The following is a 25,232-nucleotide window of genomic DNA, read 5'->3' as shown; positions in this document are numbered from 1 at the left end:
AGGATCCCAGCTGAGCAGGAAGCCCAACTAGGGCTTGATCTTAGTTGAGCTGAAAGCAGTAGCTTAACCAACTGAGCCACCCAGGCACCCCTATAAAACTTTATTTTAAAAGCCAAGAAATATAAACCTCAAACATAAGACTTATTAACTCTTGATAATTTTCTATAATGAGTCTGAATGGATGAGGATTTTATTTTTAATCCAAAGAACTGTTTTACAATAGTTTGATAGAAATGTGAGATGACTGTAATAGAAGTAACTAATATAAATAACAGAAAACAGGGAATATTCATTTCCAACAAATCTGATAATCAATTCTTTAAAGACCTTCTGTTTAAAAAGGAAATTAACCTGAAGTCTCAAAGTTAAGGAATGCAATCTATGGTAAATAAGACTTTTACAGGCACTTAAGGAAAAAAAATTAGCAAGCCCATTTATTTGTATAATTTAGCAAACCTTTACTGAACATTAAGCTATGAGCTATCCACTGAGGATTAGATTTTTAACATGAGGGAGGGTGGCACACGAGACTAGTCTGCCTTTGAAAAGCCCCCCAAAAAACTAGGAATAGAAGTTCCTCAACATGATATAGGGCATTTATTAAAAACCCACAAGTGACATCATATTCAAAGGTGAAGGACTGAGAGCTCTCCCTCTAAGATGAGAAATAAGAAAATGATGTTTTCACCATTACTATTCAATATTGTGCTGAAGTCCTACCAGAGAGGTTAAATAAGAAAAAGAAACATAACATCATGCATCAGAATGAGAAAAGAAGTAAACTATCTCTATTTGCAGATAACATAACTCTAGATACAGAAAATCTCGAAGAATGAAGAAAAAACCACCACCACAGCTAATAAACCAGCAAAGTTGGGGGTACAAAATCAACCCACAAAAAATCAGTTGTGTTTCTATACATCAGCAATGAAAATCTAAACAGGATATTAAGACTATAATTCCATTTATAAGAGAATCCAAAAGAGTAAAATACCTAGAAATAAATTTAACCTAGGAAGTGACTTATATACTAAAAACTACAAAACAGTGTTAAGGAAATGAATGGAAACTAATGAAATGAAAAGACTTCTATGTTCATGGGTTAGCAGACTTAATGTTGTTAAGAGGGCAATCCTCTCCAAAGCCAACCATATATTCAATATAATCCTAATCAAAATACAAATGACCCATTTTATTAAAATGGAAAAAAAAAAGTTGAAAGGGGTCTCAAAAAGAAAACAACACTGAAAGAGAAAAAACAAAGTTATAGGACTCCCACTACCTATTTCAAAACTTACTATAAAGTTACGGTCATTAAAGCAGTTACTACCGGGGCACCTGGGTGGCTCACGTTAAAGCCTCTGCCTTTGGTTCAGGTCATGATCCCAGGGTTCTAGGACTGAGCCCCACATCGGGCTCTCTGCTTCACGGGGAGCCTGCTTCCTCCTCTCTGCCTGCCTCTCATCTATGTCTGTCAAATAAATAAAATCTTTAAAAAAGAAATAAAAAACAAAAAACAGTTACTACCATAAAGATAATAGAATAGTAACTATTTTATAGGATAGTTATATAGTTATAACTATTCTATAGGAATAGAAGTGAGTACAGATATCCATGGCCGGTTGATTTCTGACAAGGTGCCAAGACCACTGAATGGGGGAAAGAATCATCTCTTCAACAAATGGTACTGGGACAACAGGATAACCGCATGCAAAAGAATGAAGTTGGACCCCTATCTCATTCTATATAAAAAATTAACCAAAAAGTGATCAATAATCTAAATATAAGAACTAAAACTAGAAAATTCTTAAAACACAGCACGGGGGTAAATGTCTTAGACCATGGATCTGGTAAAGGATTCCTAAATTTGACACCAAAAATATAAGCAAAAAACAAAACAATAAAATTTTAATAAATTAAAATAAAATCAAAAGACATTATCAAAAAAGTAATACAATTTACAGTATGGGAGCAAATATCTACATATCATATATCTGACAAGGGTTTAGTATCTAGAATATATAAAGGACTCTTGTAATTCAACAACAAAAAGACAAGGAGCTGGATTAAAAGCTTAGCAAGACTTCAATACCTACAAAGACCAACAAGCACATTAAAAGACATTCAACATAATGAGCCATTCAGGAATGTAAATCAAAACCACAATGAGATGACAATTTACAGCTATTAGGATGATTATAATCAAGAAACAAAATAAAAAGGGTTGCCAAAGACGTGAAGAAATAGGAACTCTTTTTTTTTTTTTTTTTTCAGATTTTATTTATTTTATTTGACAGACAGAGATTACAAGTAGGCAGAGAGGCAGGCAGAGAGAGAGAGAGGAGGAAGCAGGCTGGCTCCCTGCTGAGCAGAGAGCCAGAAATAGGAACTCTTGTCTATTACTTGCAGGAATATAAAATATCACAGATATGAAAAATAGTTAAGCAGTTCCTCAAGAATTTGAACACAGAACTGCTGTATAACCTTGTAATTCTATTCCTAGGTATATATTCAAAAAAAAAAAAAAAAAAAAAGTGTGCAACTCACAGGTCCCTTCAGCCTTCTCAGCAGAAGCAAAAAACAATGGGATTACCTAGAAAAAAACATGGACGATCCTCTTATCTAAAGGAGTAAATGCCTCTGTCAGAGTGGCTAGATCCATATGATCTTTTGACATGTTTAAACAGAAACACTGCCAGTTTGGGGTTTAAAAGGGCATAGAGAGTACAAAATGAAAGGCTGTCAGACCCCCAGAATTCCACAAACAAGAAACAGCTTGACAAAGCTACTTAGCTACATATACATGCTAACCTTAATTTAAAAAAAAAAAAAAAAAAAAAATCTTTGTGAAAAAGACTCAGAGGAAAGAACTTGGAGACCAGAAGGAGGAGCCATAGCCATAGAAAATTACTACCAGACCTTGAAACCAGTTTGCCTGGACGGATTTTTAAATTACCCTGGACGGGTCAGTGACTCCTTTCGGGTTTTTTTTTCTGTTTCAACAAAGTATCTTTAGCTGTTATCCTATGCCTGTCCCCACCATTGTATTTTGAGAAGAGAGTTTTTCTTGAGGTTCACAGATCAAGAGGAATTGTTTTTTGGGGTGGATTATACAGATTCTCACCCATACCTAATTTAGATGAGGATTCAGAAAGTCTGAGCTGATGAAATTTTGGATATTGAGTTGATGCTATAATTAGGATGTTGGGTTGATTCTTTTGGGGATGTTGGGATAGGAAGAATGTATTTTACATGAGGGAAGGATGTGAATCTTGGGTCACAGATGAGACAGGTATCAGCTTCCAAAGATATCACATCCTCATCTTTGGAGTTCGTGAATACGTTACCTTACACAGCAAAAGATTACGTGGGATTAAGGTTGCTAATTAGCTGATCTTAACATAAGGTGATTGTCCTGGGTAATAGAGCTATGACTACACAGAGCAAAGAAAAAATTTTTTATCTGAAGCAAAGTAGGAAAATAGAGAGAAGAGAGAACATCTATCCCTGATTAAAGAGGAGCAGCAGAGGGAAGCCAAGAAGAAGAAAAAGGGCATACTGGGCACCATGGTGACTCAAGTACACAGCATGCAGATATGAATGCAAAAAGAAAAATCAATGTACAGTATAGATTAAGGAAGTTCTTTTACTGACTGCTAAGAATTTTAATCAAAGATCAATGCTGGAAGTGCCTGGGTGGCTTGGCTGGTTAAGCCTCCAGGACTCTTGATTTTGGCTCAGGTGATGATCTCAGGGCCATGGGACAGAGCCCCGTGCTCAGCAAGGAGGCTGCTTGAGATTCTCTCTCTCTCTTTTCCAACCCACACCCTCTCCAAAATAAATAATTAAAAAAAAAAAAAAAGATCAATGCTGAATTTTGTCTCATGCTTTTTGGCATCTATTAATATTATCATATGATCCTCTCCTTACATGGAAAAGTTACAGATTTTTTAAAAATGTTAAACCAACCCTGGACACCTAAAATAAACCCAGCTTGATCTTAATAAATTATCATTTTTATATATTATATATTTGGTTAATATTTTAAGATTTTTATATTTACATTTATGAAATGAGATTAGCCTGTAACTTTCCTTCTTTATATCATCTTTGTTAAATTCTGACACATAGATTATGCTGGTCCCATAAAATAAGCTGGAAGTATTTCTGACTTAGCTATTACTTAAAAGAAAAAAAGTTTTAAAAAAGATTGACACTGTTTCTTCCTTAAGTGGTTGTTATAATTCATAAATAATGTCATCCGTACCCGGACTTTTTTTTTAAGATTTATTTATTTATTTTAGAGAGAGCACAAGAGTAAGAGAGACAGAGAGGGAGAGAGAAACTTTAGCAGTCTCCTCGCTGAACTTGGAGCCTAATCCCACGACCCTGAGATCACACCCTGACCCAAGAAACCAAGAGTCAGGTGCTCAACCAACTGTACCATCCAGGGGCCCCTGGACCTTAAGTTTTTTAATAACAGATTCAATTTCTTTAACATTTACAAAACTATTTAAACTTTTGTTTCGTCCAGTGTCAATTCTGGTAAGTTAGATTTTTCTAGAAATTTATCCATTTTATAAAAATTTCAAGTTTAAGCCATTTATATTATTTTGTTTTCCTTTAAATATCTATAGACTCTGTGGTAAATTAACTTTCTTCATTCCTGATAATGGTTGTCTTCTTTCTTTTTAAATTTTATTAGTTTAATTTTATTTTGGAATAAAACACACACATTTTTTGGATTGGCTGATTCTCTGTATTGTATATGTTTATTTCCTGTATCATTAATTTCTGCTCTTTTTCTTCTTCCTTCTTTGGTTAATTCTACTGCTCATCTTCTAACTTACTGAAATAGATGCTTAATATATAAAGTTTTAGATTTTCTTCTTTTTGTATATATGTACCTAAGGTTATAAATTTCCCCCGGCTACTGGTCAGATTTATCTCACAAATTTTGCTATATGGCAATTTCATTCTGAAAATATTTTTCTAGTTTTCACTGAGATTTTTTCACTACTTTATTGTTAGTGATTTCTAGTCTAATTCCACTGTGGTCAGAGAACATATTCTATGATTCTAAACCTCTAAATTTTATCCATGAGTTCAATCAAATATTTAAGTAAGAAGCAATCCCAGTCCTATATAAACTCTTTCACTCTTGAAATTTGTTGAGACTTGTTTTATGACCTAACGTGATAAATTTTTATGTTCAGAGACCATGCTTAAGAAAGAACACTTACTCTGTAGATATTAGGGGTAAAAAAAAGTGTCAAGTTTATCAATCCCACTGAAATTTTCTATATCCATACTGTGTGTCCTTTTTTTATTGTTTTATTTTTTTTATCTGTATGTTCAATTACTAAGAAATGTGGGTGTTGAAATCTATTGTAACTTGTGGATCTGTCTATATCTCCTTAAATACTGTTAATTTTTCATTTATCTTGAGGCCGTGTTATTATATGTATACAAATTTAGAATTACTAGATGTTCCCAGTAATTTGAGCCATTTATAGTTATGAAATAACCACTTCATTATAATTTTTTTGCCTTAAGTTTTATTGTGTCTCATATAATACAGCTTTCTTTTGGTTGGCAGTTACCTGAAATATTTTTTTCTTAATTTATACTACCAATATATCTTTTTCTTTCCCCCCCTGGCGACTGTTAAGAATTTTTTTCTCTCTGCCTCGATTTTTCTGAAAAATGTTTTATTATTTAAGACTGATTGATTGATTGATTTGACAGACAGAGATTACAAGTATGCAGAGAGGCAGGCAGAGAGAAAGAGAGGGAAGCAGTCTCCCTACTGAGCAGAGAGCGTGATGCAGGGCTTGATCCCAGGACCCTGAGCCCATGACCTGAGCCAAAGGTAGAGGCTTAACCCATTGAGCCACCCAGGCGCTCCGATTATTCTGAAATTTCATTATAATGTGCCTAGGTATTTCTTTTTATTCATACTTAGAATTCTCTGGCCACTGTGAATTTATAGATCGAGCTTATTCATCTGCTTTAAAATATTCTCAGTTATTTTATCTTCAAATATTGCTTCTGCTCCATTCAATGTGGTTCTTCTATGGTCAGGTGACTTATCTAGGAATAATTTTAAGTCAAAAGACAGTAAGATACCTTCAAATAATCACCAACCTAAAACCAGTAAAAATAATTTTAAGAATGAAGGCAAAATAAAGTTGGTTTCATACCAAGAAAAAACTGAAAGGTGTCACTACCAATAGACTCACACTAAAAAGAAAAAATTTCTAAAGGGTTTTCTTGGGCAGAAAGATCTTACTAGATAAAAAAAATTGAAGCTGTAAAAATAAATGAAGAGGGAAAAAAAGATAAATATGCAAGTAACATTTAGTTGTTTTTTTTTTTTTAATTTGACAGACAGATCACAAGTAGGCAGAGAGGCAGGCAAAGAGAGAGGAGGAGGAGGCAGGCTCCCTGCTGAGCAGAGAGCCCCATGCGGGACTTGATCCCAGGACCCGGAGATCATGACCTAAGCTGAAGGCAGAGGCTTTAACCACTGAGCCACCCAGGCGCCCTGCAAGTAACATTTAAATGAACACAGTAACTATACCAGACAAAGATGTCTTTACATACAGGGTGTGTCTGACAGAGAAATTAAAAACTGAGCAACCCAATAAAGAAAAAAAAAGGGGGACAGAGAAGAGGCAAGACAAATCGATAGCACAAAGAAAGACCAGATTTAAGCCCCAATAAATAGATAAATACATGAAATGAAAATAGATTAAATGCTCCAATGAAAGATTTTTCAGACAGCATTTTAAAAAAAATCAATTAAACATTTGTCAAAACCCATAAAATGTGCACTATACATACCAAAGGTGAATTTTAATGTACACTACAAACTCTAGGTGATAATGATGTGCCAATGCACATTCCTCAATTTTAACAAATATACCACTCTACTGCAGGATACTGATAATGGTGGATGTTGTGTGTGGGGACAGGGAGTATATGTTTTTGATCAATTTTGGTATATACTAAAACTGCTCTAAAAATAAATTTTCTTAAGTCCATTATAATATTTACAAGACAATCCACTAAATAACTTTATGATATGAAAATATAATCTTGAGTTAAAATTAAAAGTTTTTTTAGGATTTTATTTATTTATTTGACAGAGCACAAGTAGGCAGGGAGGCAGGCAGAGCGGTGGGGGAAGCAGGCTCCCTGCTGAGCAGAAAGCCCAATGCGGGGCTCAATCCCAGGATCCTGAGATCATGACCTGAGCCAAAGGCAGAGGCTTAACCCACTAAGCCACCCAGGTGGCCCAAAATTAAAGCTTTAATGAGAAAACACAGTGACCTCTAAAATTTCCTTAATATAAAACAGAAGGTAAAATATTACTGTTACTTTGCAATCCTCTGTGTAACATGAAATACATAAATAAAATTTAAACAATTTAAAATGTATTTAACATGAAGACAAAATTTTGATTAAATTAATTACAATTAACACAAGAGTCATTTAGACAGCCATAGATAATATTATCTATACAAACCACTCTGAATAAAAGAAGTCTTTGTGACTAAAATTAGAAACTGCTGTCTGAAAAACCTGACCAAGGGGCGCCTGGGTGGCTCAGTGGATTAAGGCCTCTGTCTTCGGCTCGGGTCATGATCCCGGAGTCCTGGGATTGAGCCCCACATCGGGCTCTCTGCTCGACGGGAGCCTGCTTCCCCACCTCTCTCTCTGCCTGCTTCTCTGCCTATTTGTGATCTCTGTCAAATAAATGAATAAAAAAATCTTTAAAAAACAAAACAAGACAAAACCTGACCGAATCTTGCTGGTAGTTAAAAATTAGTTAAGAGCCAGGAACCATGCAAGTACTTTAACATGCATTACCTCGTATCATCCTTTCAACACTATGATATAGGTACTGTTACAAAGGAGGAAATGGGAGACTCAAAGAAGTAAAAGAGCTTACCAAAAATAATAATCTGAAAGAGTCAAGGATAGATTCCACGTCTGTCTGTCTACAACGCTCACGTCCTAACCACTACACAGTAGTAGCTTCATTTTCTATGTTAATTTCTTGATAGAAAAATAATTAGAGATTTATGGTTTCTCTTCTAGTTAAACTAGATGTTCTGTATATACACAAGATGTTGCAGTTACCACCAAACAGTTATTCAAAAGGAATTTTTAGAAGATAGTTGCAGAGAATAGCCACTAAAATATAGTTAATATATAAACCAAAGTGCTTCTGGGGTGCCTAGGTGGTGAGCCAGTTGAACAGTTGAACATCCAACTCTTGGCCTGGGCTGTGGTCATGATCTTGGGGTCCTGTGATCGAGCCCCCATCGACTGAGGCTCTCACAGCAGGGAGACTGCTAGGGATTCTCTCTCTCCTTTCCCTCTGCCCCTTCCTTCCTCTGCTCTTGTGCATGCTCTAATAAACAAACAAATCTTTTAAAAAAAAAAAAAAAAAAAAGGTGCTTCTATGGCCTTTTTCTCTATTTAAATTTGCATTTGTATAAAGAGACAGTCAAACTTTTATGCATTATCACTTCACCTGCCATTCCAAAAACACACAGCAGTTCACTTTAGGGTTAGTTCTCAGTCATTATGTATCATAAAGTGAGGTGGAAATAAGACAAGTCTATGACTATTAAACAATAGTTAGGCCTGTTAAGTATGTTGGAAGGCAAATAAGCAAAATACCTGTGACAAACAAGAAAAATGAAGGAGGAACTAATGAGAAGGAGAAAATGAAATTCAATCAAATGCTCAAGTACCAGAATTTGACATTTACTTACCACTTTTCATGTCAGAAAACTGTGCTACATATTGGGAATATAGAGATAAAACAGTGAGATAAATGCTACATACAGAAGAGGCACATATAAAAAGGCTATAGGCACCTAACCTGAGGAGAAATGGGGGAGAAAATGGGAAGAACAAAAGTTAGAAAAGGCTTTCTACTGCAACTGGTATTTGAGCCAAGCCTTAAAAGATGAACAAGCAATGAGACAGGTGAAGAAAGGCAAGGAACAAGATGTATAAAGGCACAGAAACAAGGACGCCTAATCCACTTAGAGAACTAAGAGTTTAACAGAAGAGATGTAAGACAGATGTAGGGAGTGAAATGAAAGAGAAAAATAAGGTCTATGAAAAGTCCTTCATGAGGGTGAATTTTATCTTGAAGGTTAGTGAAGGAGGTTAAATGTGAAACTGACATGAAGAGACATGTGGAAAACCATAATCTAGGTTAAAAAGAGCTGAGGTCCTTTACTAAGATCATGGCAATGAAGATGGACAAATACAAGATGTTACAGAAACAGAGAATGAGGGAAAGGAAAACAAAGGATGTTTCCAGTGCCATTAACACAGTAAATGGTGATGCTGTGACTGAAGAGACAGAGGACACTATCACATTAAAGTGATAATTAACCCCTATCCTTCAGGGATCAAGGAAAAGCTTTTAGGAAGAAATACCTAGTATAGGATTTAAAAGATGAAAAGGAATTAAAAACCATGGGTTGGGAGTTTGAAAGTTGGCAATGAAGGGTAGGCACTGGTTAGTGACAGAAGATGAGGTTAGAGTAGTCCGAAAATGTCAGATCAAAAGTGCTTTCAGAAATCTTCTTAGGACTTTTGGACTCTATATGATTCAAGAAACAAAGAGCTATGTTAAGGTGATTAAGAGAACAAAAGGATATTCTGCAAAAATTAATCTGATTGCAAAATGAAAATGAACTGGATTGCTAAACCAAAGCTGAAAGGAGAGGCAAGTGGAAAAAAATAACCCAAGTAAGAGAGGACAGTAACTTGAGTTAGAATATGGTGTCTGTCAATGGGGACTTAAATAAATGGGTACACTTGAGATCTAGAAGGACTGGTGTCTCACAGGAGTAGAGCTAAACCTAACACACACTGTATTCTGTATTAGCACTCATCTACCTACCTACCCTTTATTAAACAACAAATTTACTAATTTACAAAAAGTAAACCATCTGCTATTTTTTTTTAAAAAAATCAATAGCTGAATGTTTTAATTCCAATTTACAAAAGGCCCCTAGGATTAGAAAAGGTTTGAAGATGGAAGTAGATTTTAAGGTAGATTCTGAAAAATAAACTTATTACCACCTATTTATTAATGGGAAAATAATAAAAATGGATTAAGGAAAATAAATGAAATCTTGATCTAAAATACTAAGGATGATAATAAAAACCTGGCATATAGAACTGAGAGGACAGTAGTACCATTTACTAACAGAGAAAACACAGTAAAAGGCAAGGGGTGTGTACGTGGATGTGTAGATGAGTGTATGTGTATGTGTGGGGAGAGAGACCAACTGGAACGGGAATAGTAAATTGTTTTTGTTTTGTTCTGTGTTTTTAGTAAATACAGTTTTAAAAAGGCTACATCAGAAGCACTTAAGTACTGATAACAACAACAAAGGATATGACATTCAAAACTGAGATACATTTAATATGCAAGAAAGAAAAGCAGACAAGAGAGATAAACTTGGATGTCAGAAGCATATATATGTGTTAACTGAAACACTGAGAGTAGCTAATTTTCCAGAAAAAGATGTAAAGTAGGAAGTAAGATGACCAAGACAGATCCTTAAAAGACACTTACATTTTACAAATTGGTAATGCAAATGATGTCCACAGAACAGACTAAGAAGATGAGCAGAGGAGAAAAATGAAAATTTGGAGATCAAGGTATTTCAAAAACTAAAGGCAAGAAAGAGTCCTTTGGGAAAAAATAAGAAGTCAACAATAATCTGGCTTCTGGGTGGCTCAGCTGGTTTAGTGACTGCCTTCGGCTCAGGTCATGATCCGGGGAGTCCCTGGATCCAGTCCTGCAGCAGGCTCCCAGCTCCATGTGGAGTCTGCTTCTCCCTCCGACCTCCTCCCCCTCTCAGGCTCTCTCTCACTCTCGCTCTCTCAAATAAATAAAGAAAATCTTAAAACAAAACAAAAACACTATTCGATGCTGCCAAATTAAAGACTCAAATGTCTATGGCATGGAGCATCAAAAAGACAGCTCACCTTTAAAAGGCAATTTCATTTAAGAAAGAAAATGGGGAGCACCTGGGAGGCTCAGTGGGTTAAAGCCTCTGCCTTCAGCTCAGGTCATGATCCCAGAGTCCTGGGATTGAGCCCCGTATCGGGCTCTCTGCTCAGCAGGGAGCCTCTCCCTCTTCTCTCTCTCTGTCTGCCTGCCTCTCCTGCCTCTCTGCCTAATTGTGAGCTCTGTCAAATAAATAAATAAAATCTTAAAAAAAAAAAAAAAAAAAGGAAAGAAAATGGAAGGTGAGACAGAAGAGACTGGTACAAGCAAGTCTTTCAAGAAACCTGGTTATAAAGATGACAGGATATGGAGACTAGAACAGAGGGATATATAATTGAAGCAGTGTTTTTGGTTTCATTTTGTCTTCTAAAAGGAAAGAACCAGTAGAGAACAAAAAGCTGACGATAGAAGATAAAGGAGGTATCCACAGAAGAGTCCCTCATGTAGCAGGGTATGGGAATCAAAGCACAGATGAAACATTACCTTTCAACAAGGGAAGAAAGAATACACCCACATAGAAACATCAAACAATGTGTGTGTGTGTGCGTGTGTGTGTTTTCTACTCAGAAAACTTAAGTTCCTGCAGAACAAAAAAATTACATGTTCAGACACATCTATAAATCAAAATTTTAACAATGGTCTTCTCTGTGGATGGAATCATGGTCTATAATACTATGTTCTTTCATATTTTCCAATTTTCTATGTATAATAAGCATTTAATTATTTAAACAGCTCTTTGCCCCCTGAACTATAAAGAGTAGTTCATCACTGATTTAGAAAATTTAGAAAATAAATAAAAGCAGATAGGGAAAAAACAGTACCTATAACCTATCAATGCACTGCTTTCATAGGTTAAGAAAATAAAAGTCAGTTACATTGTTTAATATTCTCTCAGAAAAAGTAAGATTTACGGCAATACAGAATTGAGATAACCAAAACTAAGAACTGATTCTATCATTCAGACATGAAGAAAGAGGATTCTAATTTCCTCTTAGCTGCTATGTTTTCATTTGAAAAGAGGATTAGTAAGTCTCCACTTACAAAGGCTGAATTCAGGTATTTGAACATTATTAATTTAGAAGTAAATTTTAATACTGCTTTCCTTCCTGGTCATAACTATTTTTAGTATTTAAGTATTAGCATAAATATAAATAACATGTAACACTCATTCTCACTGGCAATAATTTTAAAAAAAGGGGGGGAAATTAAAATGAAGGCTTACAGTTGTGGTAAATTTGGTCTAACAAAGGGATCATTCTCTGCTCCATTAACTGCTTTGTTTTTCCTTTGTTTTGGTTCAGAATTGGTAGAGGGTGCCTGAGAATTATTAGCCGTGGGAGGTTTGCGTTTGGCTAGAAGTTTCCTTTGCCTTTCAATATCTTCCCTTTGCTGATTCACCCATTCTTGTTGCCTGTATAAAAATAAATGTAAAAAACCGTATTAACTTTTCATTACTCTTCACAGTTAAAACAAGAATATACCAATAAACATGAAAAAGCATGGAACATTAACAAATATTATGGTTCTACCTTTTTCAACCTACTTGTACTCACTGTCCAGGTCTCATTTGAAGCATTCATTTCTAAATTCCCTAAATCCCCTGAAGTAGGGAAAAATGTGTGGCCATGTTTAATCTCATGGTACCTTGGAGATTTCTACCTCCTTCCAAATGAGTTATCATTCCTATAGATACTTGATTAAAATGTCTCTAGACACACTACTGCATGAAAACAGAGACCACATCTATTTTATATCCTATTATATTCCTAGTGCCCAGCATAATCATCAGCACATATTAGGAATTTAGTTAATACTTGCTCAATGAAATAAATGGGCTATTAAAATAAAGAACAGAAATAAGCACAGAAATTTTAAACATTCACCTCATCACTTACTAGAAAAACTTTAAAAAGACAATTAAGTTAATAAAGTGTTATTTTCTAAATTTGTCTATGTCAAAAAGATTTTGGGAATGTGTAAGCGCTACCTTGAAATGAAACAAAAACTGACCTAAATATTAGAAATTTATGAAGAAAGAATTTTGACAATTTGAAGGAGACAAGAAAAAAAGAGGGAAACAAAAAAAATTAGCATGATTCTGAAAAATGAGCAAATTAATAAAAGTAAAAGTATTAATTACTGCTTCCTATTCAAGAATCTAAAGCTTACTAACTCTAATTTCAGCAATCTGACCAGAGCAAGAGTAAGTGACAGTGAAGCTTTTTAAAACTATCCTATCACACAACTTGTTCTCATAGTAACCATGTTCCCTGTTAGGTCACCTCAACATGCTAAGAAAAAAATTTTAAACCTCTACATGGTTATGGTATTTAGATTAAAAAAAGACAAATGTTTTAATTCCTTGGCTCCCCACCCCTACTTAAAGCAGAACTACAGAACTTCTATTCTGCTGACCCAAAACTGCCTTTACACATATTGCCTGATCCTATGATTCTAGCCAGAGAGTAGAGTATGACCAGAATGAAAGAATCAATAGCCACTGAGGCAGAAGAGTAAAAGGTGGAGAAAATCCAGGAAGAGCAAAGCTAGATCAGTTTAACCCAGTTTTCCTCTGGAAATAGAAATATATTAACTTCATTTAATTAAAAAAGTTAATTGTTAAAGCTAGTTTAGAGCACAATCAAGATGCTATAAATGAAAACAAATGGCAATAATCCTAATGTTTAAAATCCTAATGGAAAGTAAAGAATTACTAGAATGAATAGAAAGCTATTATCTGATTATTTAGGAATGCCTACAGACTTTAGAGATTACTAATTTAATATTACTAATATTTATTTATTTCTCTTCTCATCCACCAACTACTTTGGTTATGTCACTGATAAACTACTTAATTCACACTGATAAGCAGCTTGATTTAACATAGGCATATGTAATAACACAAAATAGGCCCACAATACAAGAAATGTAAGTAATTTTTTAAAAACTATATTACTCGTTTATTATAAAAAGGAACAGCCAGATGGAAGAGATGCATAGGGTAAGGTATGGGCTAATGGTGTGGGGCTTCCAGATGCTCTCTAACTGCACGACTCTCTTCAAACCTCCAGGTGTTCACCATCACCAACCCAGAAGCTCCAATTTTGCTGACAGCTTGATGAAGCAATTTTTGCTACAAAGAACTTATATTTTAGATTTGTATATTTAGTTTGTATTTAAGGTTATATTATGTAGCCTATTTTATTCATTATCAGGACAACTGTAGATCAGAGTTTAGTAGCAGAAGTTCTTGCCTATTTAACATTCAAAAACATGGTTTCTATCTAAAATATATCTCCTATTCTCTACCTTTCATTGTGAGCATTTTAGCTCAAGCCTAATCATCTTTCATTTGGATACCTCTGCTGTCAATAATTTATCTTTTTTCCAATATTAGTCCCACATGTATCACACACTACATACAAACCTTTGAATTAAAAGCCAAACTCCTTAGCATGACAAGAACTCTGTTCTTCATTGTGGTATACCTATCACCCAGCATAGCTGGTGCTGAACAAAAGCTAAATAAATCAACTGTAGGAGAGAGAAGGCCATTCTGTGCAAAGTCCTGGGAACCAGTGTTTGAAACAGCAATGTTTATATACTAGATGCAGCTTTGCCTCCGTTTTCTATAGAACTCTAGCAAATCTGATGTAGATGCTGGCAATACTCCTGTTTTAGAGTTTTTAAAAAAATTTAGAGTGAAAAACAAAAAAGCAGCACAGGTCCTAACTCCTTAATTCATAGTCAATCTATCCCTATCTACCATCATCTTAACTCAATATCTGTTTTAAATTTTGCTAAAGCAAACTTTAGCAATGTTTAGAAATGCTAAAGCTAAATATTCCTCAAATAATTTATGAGGAATATCTAAAGCAGAAGAGGAAAAGTTCTTGTCTTTTCTGTAGGAACAGAAAGCCATCAAGTGCTGAATAATAACAATGAAGTAATGACTGAAGAATGTGGAAAAAACTAAGCAGAAAAATCCCAAGAGATATGTGTGTGTGTGTGTATGCGTACATATATATTTATGTGTGTGTGTGTATTCCAAGATACATATATATCCATATATGTGAATGAAAATTAAAATTTCCTCCCAAATCATCGATAAAGCTAGAGGATCAGTTTATATTCTGGAAATTAATACTTAGAATAATACATAGTATGGATAAATGCTGACTAATCAAGAAGTCGGCTAAAGTTGAAATTGTAATACTTTTGTTTTACATTCCTTTCAAATGTACTAAATTCTGTGATTTCAAAGAGCATTAAGGAGTAGAAATAAAACATAATTCCAAATCTATAATCTCTGGAAGGAACAAAAACCCAAAGGAACACTACATTTTTTAAAATATAAGAATGACTAACTTCACAAGATTCTGAAATGCAAAACCATCTGTCCATTGTTCAGTAAATGAAGCACCATGTCTAACTGTTGTGAAGTGCCCAAGGCGTAATCGGTCTTGCATACTCTTTTCTCTGCTTGACAATTTTTCTTGTGTACTCTGAAAAAAGGAGGAAAAATATAATCAATTTTATTCATTTAAAACTACACAAGGTGAAAAAGGGCCAGTGGAATAAAAAGGAAAATTCACTGAACTTTTTAAACTTACCTTTTCAATAAGCAGCTTCTTGCTCATTGATATACACTTATTTAATCGTTCTTTGTATTTTTCAAGTAATTTTTGTTGTTCATCTATCTGCCGTCTGAGATCACAGTTAGCCTACAACATAAGTAAAAATAGAAAAGGTCTAGAATTTGTGTATATGAGACACTTAGGAATATTCTTACATTCTCAGTAAATTACATAAAAAGAAAAGTATTTGAGCATGATACTAAAATTATTTTTTTAAACATCTACTACTAACCATGGATAATACTCTTAAGTGCTATGTAATTATGCAGTGGAAAGTACGTGGAATTTTTATCTAGACTTCACGGGTTCAAACCAACACCCTAAGGTATATAACCTTGGCTAAGTCAAGTCCATTATCTGGGAGAAAATCAATATATAGGAACAAAAAAACCCCTGGTATCCAAAAAATGTATTCCTACATGTTAACAATGAGACAGAAGGGAGAGAAATTAAGGAGTCGATCCCACTTACAACTACACCCAAAACCATAAAACACATAGGAATAAACATAGCCAAAATGGCAAAAAATTAGTACTCAGAAAACTAGAGAAGGAAGGAAACTGAGGAAGGCACAAAGAAATGGAAAAATATTCCATGCTAATGGACTAGAAGAACAAATACCGTTAAAATGTCTATGTTACCTAGACCAATCTACACATTCAATGCAATCCCTATCAAAATATCATCAACTTTTTTCACAGAACTGGAACAAATAATACTAAAATTTGTATGGAACCAGAAAAGATCCCAAATAGCCAGAGGAATGTTGAAAAAGAAAAGCAAAGCTGGTGGCATCACAATTCTGACTTCAAGCTCTATTACAATGCTGCCATCATCAAGACAGTATGGTACTGGCACAAAAACAGACACAAAGATCAGTGGAATAGAACAGAGAGCCCAGAAATGGACCTTCAACTCTATGGCCAACTCATCTTTGATAAAGCAGGAAAGAATGTCCAACGAAAAAAAAGTCTCTTCAACAAATGGTGTTGGGCAAATTGGACAGCCACATGCAAGAGGATGAAACTGGACCATTCTCTTAAACCATATGCAAAAATAGACTTAAAATGGATGAAAGATCTAAAAGTGAGACAGGAATCCATCAAAACCCTTGAGGAGAACACAGACAGCAACCTCTTCGACCTTGGCCACAGCAACTTCTTGCTACACGTCTCCAAAGGCAAGGGAAAAAAAAGGCAAAATGAACTACTAGGACATCATCAGATAAAAAGCTTTCTCACAGCAAAGGAAACAGTTGACAAAACCAAAAGACAATCAACAGAACGGGAGAAGATATTTGTAAATGTCTTATCAGATGAAGGGCTAGTATCCAAAATCTATAAAGAACTTCTCAAACTCAACACCCAAAAAATAAATAATCCAATCAAGAAATGGGTAGAAGACATGAACAGACATTTCTCCAAAGACACACAAATGGCCAACAGACACATGAAAAAGTGCTTAGGCATCAGGGAACTAAAAATCAAAGCCACAATGAGATACAACCTCCTATCAGTCAGAATGGCTAAAATTAACAAGTCAGGAAACAATACATGTTGGCAAGGATGTGGAGAAAGGGGAACCCTCTTAACACTGTTGGTGGGAATGCAAGCTGGTACAACCACTCTGGAAAACAGTATGGAGGTTCCTCCAAAAGTTGAAAATAGAGCTACCTCCAATCTAATAATTATGCTACTAGGTATTTACCCTAAAGATACAAATGTAGTGATCTGAAAGGGCACCTGCACCCCAATGTTCACAGCAGCAATGTCCACAACAGCCAAACTATGGAACGAGCCCAGATGTCCATCGATGGATGAATGGATAAAGAAGAGGTAGTATAGTATATGCAATGGAATATTATTCAGCCATCAAAAATTGAATTCTTGACTTTTGCAATAACATGAATGGAAAGAGGGTATTATTGTAAGCAAAATAAGCCAATCAGAGAAATACAATTATCATATGATCTCACTTATATGTGGACTCTAAGAAACAAGGCACAGGATCATAGGGAAAGAGAGGAAAAAAAGAAACAAGACAAAACCAGAGAGGGAGACAAACCATAAGAGACTCTTAATGATAGGAAATAAACTGAGGGTTGCTGGAGGGGCGGGAGGTGGAGGGATCGGGTAACCGTGTGATACATGTTAAGGAGGACATGTGATGTAATGAGCACTAGGTATTATGTAAGACTGAGCAATTACAGGCCTATACCTTTGAAAACAATTACATATGTTAATTTAAATTTAAAAATGTTTTAAAAGTAAAAAAAAAAAAACCACAAACAGCAACCCATTAAGAAAAATGAGCAAAAAACATGACCATTATTTCTCTGAAGAAACTAAATTAATAAGTATTTTAAAAGATGCTAGAAAACAGAGAACACAAAATAAAAGACAAAAGACACTGTTACATCCATTGAACTGGCCAAAAATTTATTATATCTGATTATAATAAGCCTTAGCAAAGATAATAAGCAACAAGATTATTTATTGCTCATTGAGGGTATAAATTAATCCAACCACTTTGGGAAAAATTTGGCATTATAAAGCAAAACTGAACATTTACATGCCATGTACTGTGGCCATGTCTCTCTTAAAGCAATACAATGTAAGACAAATTTTCCACATTTGCCCTAGAAGACATGTACAATAATGTTCTTAGCAGAACTGTTCATATTAACAAAAAGCAGAAACAAAATGTCCACCAAGAGCAGAAAAAATACATTATGGTATATTCATATAATGTCTTAGAGAGAACATGAAATGAACAAAGTACACGACAATTCCATGTATAAAGTTTAGTGAAAACAAGCAGGGCAAAAGGGTACAGAGAGCATAATTTTATGTAAAGTTCAAAAATAAACTAAAGGGGTGCCTGAATGACTCAGTTGGTTAAGTGTCTTTTTTTTCTTTTTTTTTTTTAAAGATTTTATTTATTTATTTGACAGAAATCACAAGTAGATGGAGAGGCAGGCAGAGAGAGAGAGAGAGAAGCAGGCTCCCTGCCGAGCAGAGAGCCCGATGCGGGACTCGATCCCAGGACCCTGAGATCATGACCTGAGCCGAAGGCAGTGGCTTAACCCACTGAGCCACCCAGGCGCCCCAAGCGTCAGTCTTATGCTCAGGTCATGATCCCAGAATTTTGGGACCAAGTCCCATGTCCTTGCTCCATGGACAGTCTGCTTCTCTGACTCTCCCCTGGCTTGTGCACTCTCTCTTTCTTTTTTAAATAAATAAAATTGAAAATTAAAAAAAAAATACTGAAATATGTTAAGAATGTACAGATACATGCGATAAAACCATAATATTAAGGCATAATAAATAAAGAACTTAGAACAGTAGTTAATGGAAAAAGAAGGTGAGAGAGTGACTGGGATGGGATCAGGAAAGGCAAGCTGGATGTTTCAAAGGTATCGGTAATTATGGTAGGATCACAGATGAGACACTGGTTTTATTGAGTTTCTGTACTAATAGTTCTCAATGTTGGCTTAAATTATAATTATAATCATCTGGAGGAGTTTATTTATTTATTTTTTGGGAGGAATTTTTAAAACTACCAATGCCCGAGCCCCACTCCACATCAATTTTTTTTTTTTTTTAAAGATTTTATTTATTTATTTGACAGAGAGAAATCACAAGTAGGCAGAGAGGCAGGCAGAGAGAGAGAGGAGGAAGCAGGCTCCCCGCTGAGCAGAGAGCCCGATGCGGGACTCGATCCCAGGACCCTGAGATCATGACCTGAGCCGAAGGCAGCGGCTTAACCCACTGAGCCACCCAGGCGCCCTCAATTTTTTTTTTTTAAAGATTTTTATTTATTTGACAGATCACAAGTAGGCAGAGAGGCAGGCAGAGAGAGAGGAGGAAGAGGCTCCCCACGAAGCAGAGAGCCCGATGTGGGGCTCGATCCCAAGACCCTGGGATCATGACCTGAGCCGAAGGCAGAGGCTTTAACCCACTGAGCCACCCAGGTGCCGCACCACATTAATTTATTTACAACCCCTCAGGATGGAGTTTAGGCATGTACCTTTATAAAGAGCCTCCCACCCTTCCCATTTGGTGATTCTACTGAGCGGCAAGGACTGAGAAGCACGGTTTCTTACCTTACTCACATTTTAAGTATTTTTTGATATGTCCTTTTATAAAGTTTCAATTAAAATTGAAAATTTTAAAATATTAAAATAAAGTTTCAATTAAAAATCTCAAAGGATTGCAGTAGTTACTTCACCTTGTGTAGTATCAAATGTCAGGTTTAAAACAACATCAATTACCTTTAAAACTAACATGAAATGGCCATCAGTCTTATGATAGCTGATCAAATGAAAATAAATTTTACAAACTTCTCTGTATTTCTCCAACTGTTTCTTGATTCACATTTATTTTAAAGATTTATTTATATTAGAGACAGAGCATAAGTGGGAGGGGGAGAGGGAGAGAGAAGCTCCAGTGGACTCCACCCTGAACCCAACTTGGGGCTCGAACTTGAGATCAAGACCTGAGCTGAAACCAAGAGCTGGATGCTTAACTGACTGTGCTACCCAGATGCCCCTCTCAATTCTCATTTAAAGGCTAGCAATTTTCACTTAAAAATAGCGATTTTTCATGTACTTAAAACTACCAGAAAGTTTGTGTTTTTTTCCCCAGCTGAAGAACTTTTTTATAATGCTAATTATTTCCTCAAGTTTTATTACTGCCAAGTAATTAACTCAATTTTTTCCCTCTCCATGACTTATTACTTACCCTGAGCAAGTCATCTATACGACCTTCCTTCTTTTCCAGGTCCTGGTTTTTATTACTTTCTAATGCTGCTAATTTCAGCATTGTGAGATCAGTCTAAATGAAAGAAAGCTATTTTACTAACTCCATTATACATACCATTGCATGCAAATAAAAACTAGATTTTAGTCCTAAAAACAAAGAAAATATTTGAGTTTGTGTACGTAAAAGTTATCCCAAAAAGTCTTAGTATAGTTTTAAGTTTTAACATCTTCAGAAATACAAGTTCCTCAAGCTTACAAAGAAACATTTAAAAAATTGATTACTAAAGATTTAGAATACTGTAGTGTTCTTCATTAAAACTGAATGTAACTGCTGCTTTACACTTTCAATGCTAGCTGATCTTTGAATATAGCAAAAGCTTTCATGAGCTATTCAGTGACTGAAAGCAATGTATCTGTAATCCTAGCCTAAAGATCATCTAAAGAAAGATGTTTTGATGAATGTGCAATATCTTGGACATGACCTAACAGAAAAGTCTAATGGCAATAAACTGGGGTAATAAAGATGGCTAAGCAAAAAGATTTACTCTTCTAATTCCCCTAATATGATACACTAAAATCCAGAAACTATCACATGTAAAAGTTAAAATGAAAAATGTAATACTCAAATTCATAAAATCAAGAAAGCATAAAAGATATCTAATTTTCAAATGATACCTTTAAGTGAAATATAGACACCCAAAATGAATTGCTTTAATTAAGTTCACTTGTGAACAAGTATTAAGTTCAGTAAAACACTGATTATATGTACTTGGATGGTATGTTCAAAAAGAAGCAATAAACAAAACTGACAAGTCATGCTTATTCTGTTTATTTAAAATGCTTACATCTACATATTTAACCAGCATGTAACAAAGGATAAGCTGATAGTATTGGTGTTTCAATTTCTTAACCCCCACCCAACAAATGGTTTTTCTGTTTAGTAATTAGCTTTCTTGATGTATAATTTTACTTTATAACTATGTCTGAAAGAGAAGACATCTTCTTTGCACTAAGTTTCTTACAAGCCATGCAAAAAACTTTATTTACTATTTACCTGAGTAATTTTAAAGGATAACTGCTTTGGTTGTATAACAGGGTGGTCCCCAAAAGCTAATGCAGTAGGAGAAGGGCTATTCGGTCGAACCTTAGAAAAAGATTACAATTTTTACATTAGCAAGAAAAATATAGGCTTTTGATCAGCAACAACTATACAACACTTCTTAAGTTTTTATCAGGATAACAACTGAATTAAAACATAACTGACTTCTTAAAACTTTTAATCATTTATTCAATAAGCATTCATTTTTAGAGTACCCTCCCTTACATAAGGCACAGTGAAAAGAAACAACCATTTATATTCCTTGCCTGAGAAGCTTACATTCTAGAACCATTAAAAAAATTTTTTAAATGCTTTCAATCTGTTAAATATAACAAGGCAAAATACATTATCTCAAAACAAAAATATTAAGAATAGAGCAAGTGGTTCAATAAGTAAAACTGAAAAGATCATAATATACAACTCTTACTACCAAGGGCAATAGTGCACACCCATATATAGTATAACATCAATCTACTGATGAGTTTCATGGTTTATCTAGTTACTAGTTTTAAAACACACCACTGAAAACAGATTCTATCATTGTATCAATGCCATCACTGTAACTCAAAATTTGTTGCATCTGACACTTTATTTTACATATGGCCATATGATGTAGCCAATGTACAAAAGAAGTTAAGATACAACTAAGTGTGTGTCTACAAGCAAGGAGTAGAAGGGGACACTGAAGTAAAAACAGAGTACTTGAAAAAAATAAGAGATACTCTGATTTTTAAATATCTTTAATTCATTTAAAAATTATTAAAAGCCAATTCTGCTTTTCTTGTTAGACATTAAACTTTCATATAATAAAACTAAAGAAAAAATGAAATCCAATGCATGGAGCACTGGGTGTGGTGAAAAAATAATGAATACTGTTTTTCTGAAAATAAATAAATTGAAAAAATTAAAAAAAAAATGAAATCCAAAAGGAAGACAATGCATGTAAATAGAACTAGATCTTAAAACACTAGCAACAAACCAAAACGCTATAAAGTAATTTTTAGGCCCAAGATCCTTTTCCTATGTTGAACTAAAATGATCCAGGGATAAAGGCTGTCTACCTTTATCTTAAAGATTCCTAGGAAAGGAAATAGGCTATACTTCAGTGGTTAAGAAATTTCATTGCTAAGAGAGTTAGAATTAGAAATCAGTAACTGAATACAGACTGATAAAAGAGTATTTGTTTTAGTACCATAAGGCTTGATCACATTCTTTTATAGAAACATCACATCTTGGGATATAGTTAATTCAGGAAATCTTTAACTTAAAGATCTCACTTGAAGAAATAAAGTTCTAGTAGCATCAGATCATTAAAAAGAACTTACTTCACAGAACGATTTTCTAAAAAGATAAATACAAATAAATGTATGTAGAAGTTCTCAATGAAAAGTTATTCAGTATATATATACATATATTCAGCACACAGACGACTACCTAACACATGTAAAAACTTACAGATGAAGAAGGAGTGGAATGTGAATGTGAATTCTGAGGAGAACGGATCGCAGGAGGTATGCCTCTTACTGGACTTGAGCCATTCCCACCTTGGTACTGAGAAGAAAAAAAAAAAGGAAACATCACTCTTTATTAAAACAGGTTTAGCTAGGTGTTATTTTTGATATGACATTAAGAATTAACTTAAATAGATCTTCTTTTAAATTAAATTTGGTAGTGATTTAAATGGAACAAGAAAAAAGCAAAACTAAGGTCAGTTACAGCCGAGTCCTAAAAGACTAAATAGAGAATACTGATCACAGGAATGTGAGAAGACTATTCAGTAATGACCCTTATTTCTTGAGCATTCTGACTATCATCTGTTACTGTGGCAGACTCAAGATAAATTAATTTCTCCCCAAAAATGAACATATATTATTTTTCCTTCAAATTTTAATACAGCCCCACTATAAATGTTTGTTGAAGCAGTATAATCTCTAATACCCCAAAATTAACATAGTTACAAGTAGATGTTAGTGAATGTAATAAACCATCTTAAAACAGGATCATCATTCTCAAGATCTGTTAAAAATCCAAATGTTTATAGTACTATATAAAAAATTACACAGATTAAGTCCTTTCCCTTTAACAGCACAAAATCTTATAAATATCAATCCTTTCTCTCATGCATAACATGCATTACAGTGCATGACCTAGGTGCATATGAAGAGAAGCCACCTAATGTATTCCACAGCTACCTTTCAAATTTCTCATGTTTCTCTACCAACGGTAGGAGGAGAAAACAATTCACTGTTACTGGCTTCTTCTCAGGTGACTTCCTAATGTATCTTCATGTAACCTTGGGACTTTGTCTAATTTTTTTTTTTTTTTTTTTTTTAACTACAGTACCTAGCTGAACTCCTGCCACATGAGCATTCAAGAGACCTGAGATTTATCTATTTGAACTGATCCAATCTTTGGAAGATTGTTAACTGATATTAACACCGAAGGACTGACCTCAGTTAAAAAGCATCAGGTCAGCAACTCTAGATGGTGAGCAACACTTTTACCACAGATACCGTAAACCCAATTAAGAAAAACAATGGATGGTAAAAAAAATTTTTTAATGTAGCCCTTCCCCTGAATGGCAAACTCTGCTCTCCCACTCAAGTAAATATAAAATTTTTTTCTACTGAGTAGATTATGTTTGTTGTTTTAACAATCATATTAACATTCTGTAATGTAAAATTGGTAGCCAAAAATATTTCTGCGTAGATGTACGAAAACATTCCAAACTGGTTGAGAATCTAAATTTACCACTATTTATTATTTTCAGGGCTCTTAGATTCACACTTCTACCATTATTTAATTTCTATCTAAGGGGCTCAAATGTTGCCATGGTGCTATCATAAAGGCTGCAATGACAGTAGAAACAGTTCTTAACCAGAGGCTATTAGACTCTAACTTCTCTTCTTGCTCTTCCTTTTTTTTTTTTAAAGATTGATTTGAGAGAGAGAAAGGGCACAGACACACACAGAGAGCAGAGGGACAGAGGGAGGAGAGAATTTCCATGCTGAGTGGGGAGCCCTGCGTGGGGCAGGAACTCATCACCCTGAGATCACGACCTAAGCCTAAACCAAGAGTCAGATAGTCAACCAACTGCGACAACCAGGTGCCCCTCTTTGTTCTTCCACTTAGAATTTGACTTTAAATAGGCAACTTTACATCTCTGGTCCTCAGTTTCCTCATCTGTAATATAGAAACACTAAAACCTACTGTACCTATCTCCTGGGTTGACATAAGCAAATATGTGAAAAAGTACTCTGTAGATTATGATGTGCCATTCCACTGTAGAGGTAAATTTTAAAGTTCCTAGGAAGATAGGACATTACAAAAGTTTACCTTGTGCTTCAAAAAAACTATTTCAGCCCACAGTAAAATTGTATTAAGACTAGAGATATTTGTTAATAGACTTACTTCAAAATAGTCACTAATTTTGTGGCCACGTCCCCCAATACTTTTTCCTAAAATATAAAAGTAAAAAAGTTTTATAGATTTAAAGTTAGTCAGGACTACTTATCATATACTGTATCAGAAAAAGAATGTGTCAAACTTAATTTCCCTAATATACATAAAAATCACCTGTTTAATAAAAACATGATATTTTAGTTGGTTAGTAAGGGACACTGAAAAAAATTGTATCAAGAGCCCTCAGAGGGTAAGATGCCAATTTCAGAAATCCAA

At 34.7% G+C, this 25,232-nt stretch overlaps 1 protein-coding gene across 3 annotated transcripts in view; it reads right to left on the bottom strand.

Annotated features, from left to right (window-relative positions):
- Positions 1 to 25,232, bottom strand: part of TLK1 (tousled like kinase 1) — a 143,593-nt gene that overhangs the window by 35,805 nt on the left and 82,556 nt on the right. For 2 of the 3 annotated variants that reach the window (XM_059167062.1, XM_059167061.1), the window contains 6 exons: positions 23,010 to 23,105; positions 21,510 to 21,599; positions 20,436 to 20,528; positions 15,670 to 15,780; positions 15,425 to 15,561; positions 12,279 to 12,467 (listed from right to left, as the gene is read on the bottom strand). In XM_059167062.1, coding sequence (XP_059023045.1) covers positions 12,279 to 12,467; positions 15,425 to 15,561; positions 15,670 to 15,780; positions 20,436 to 20,528; positions 21,510 to 21,599; positions 23,010 to 23,105 — 716 coding nt within the window. Of the gene's footprint in view, positions 1 to 12,278; positions 12,468 to 15,424; positions 15,562 to 15,669; positions 15,781 to 20,435; positions 20,529 to 21,509; positions 21,600 to 23,009; positions 23,106 to 24,965; positions 25,013 to 25,232 lie in introns of all 3 variants that reach the window. The other variant, XM_059167060.1, reaches the window with a different exon arrangement.

Source organism: Mustela lutreola, chromosome 3 (genome assembly GCF_030435805.1).
Source record: "Mustela lutreola isolate mMusLut2 chromosome 3, mMusLut2.pri, whole genome shotgun sequence".
NCBI classification, from domain to species: domain Eukaryota; kingdom Metazoa; phylum Chordata; class Mammalia; order Carnivora; family Mustelidae; genus Mustela; species Mustela lutreola.
Note: the sequence above shows the minus strand (reverse complement) of the source record. Positions and strands in the feature narration are given on the sequence as shown.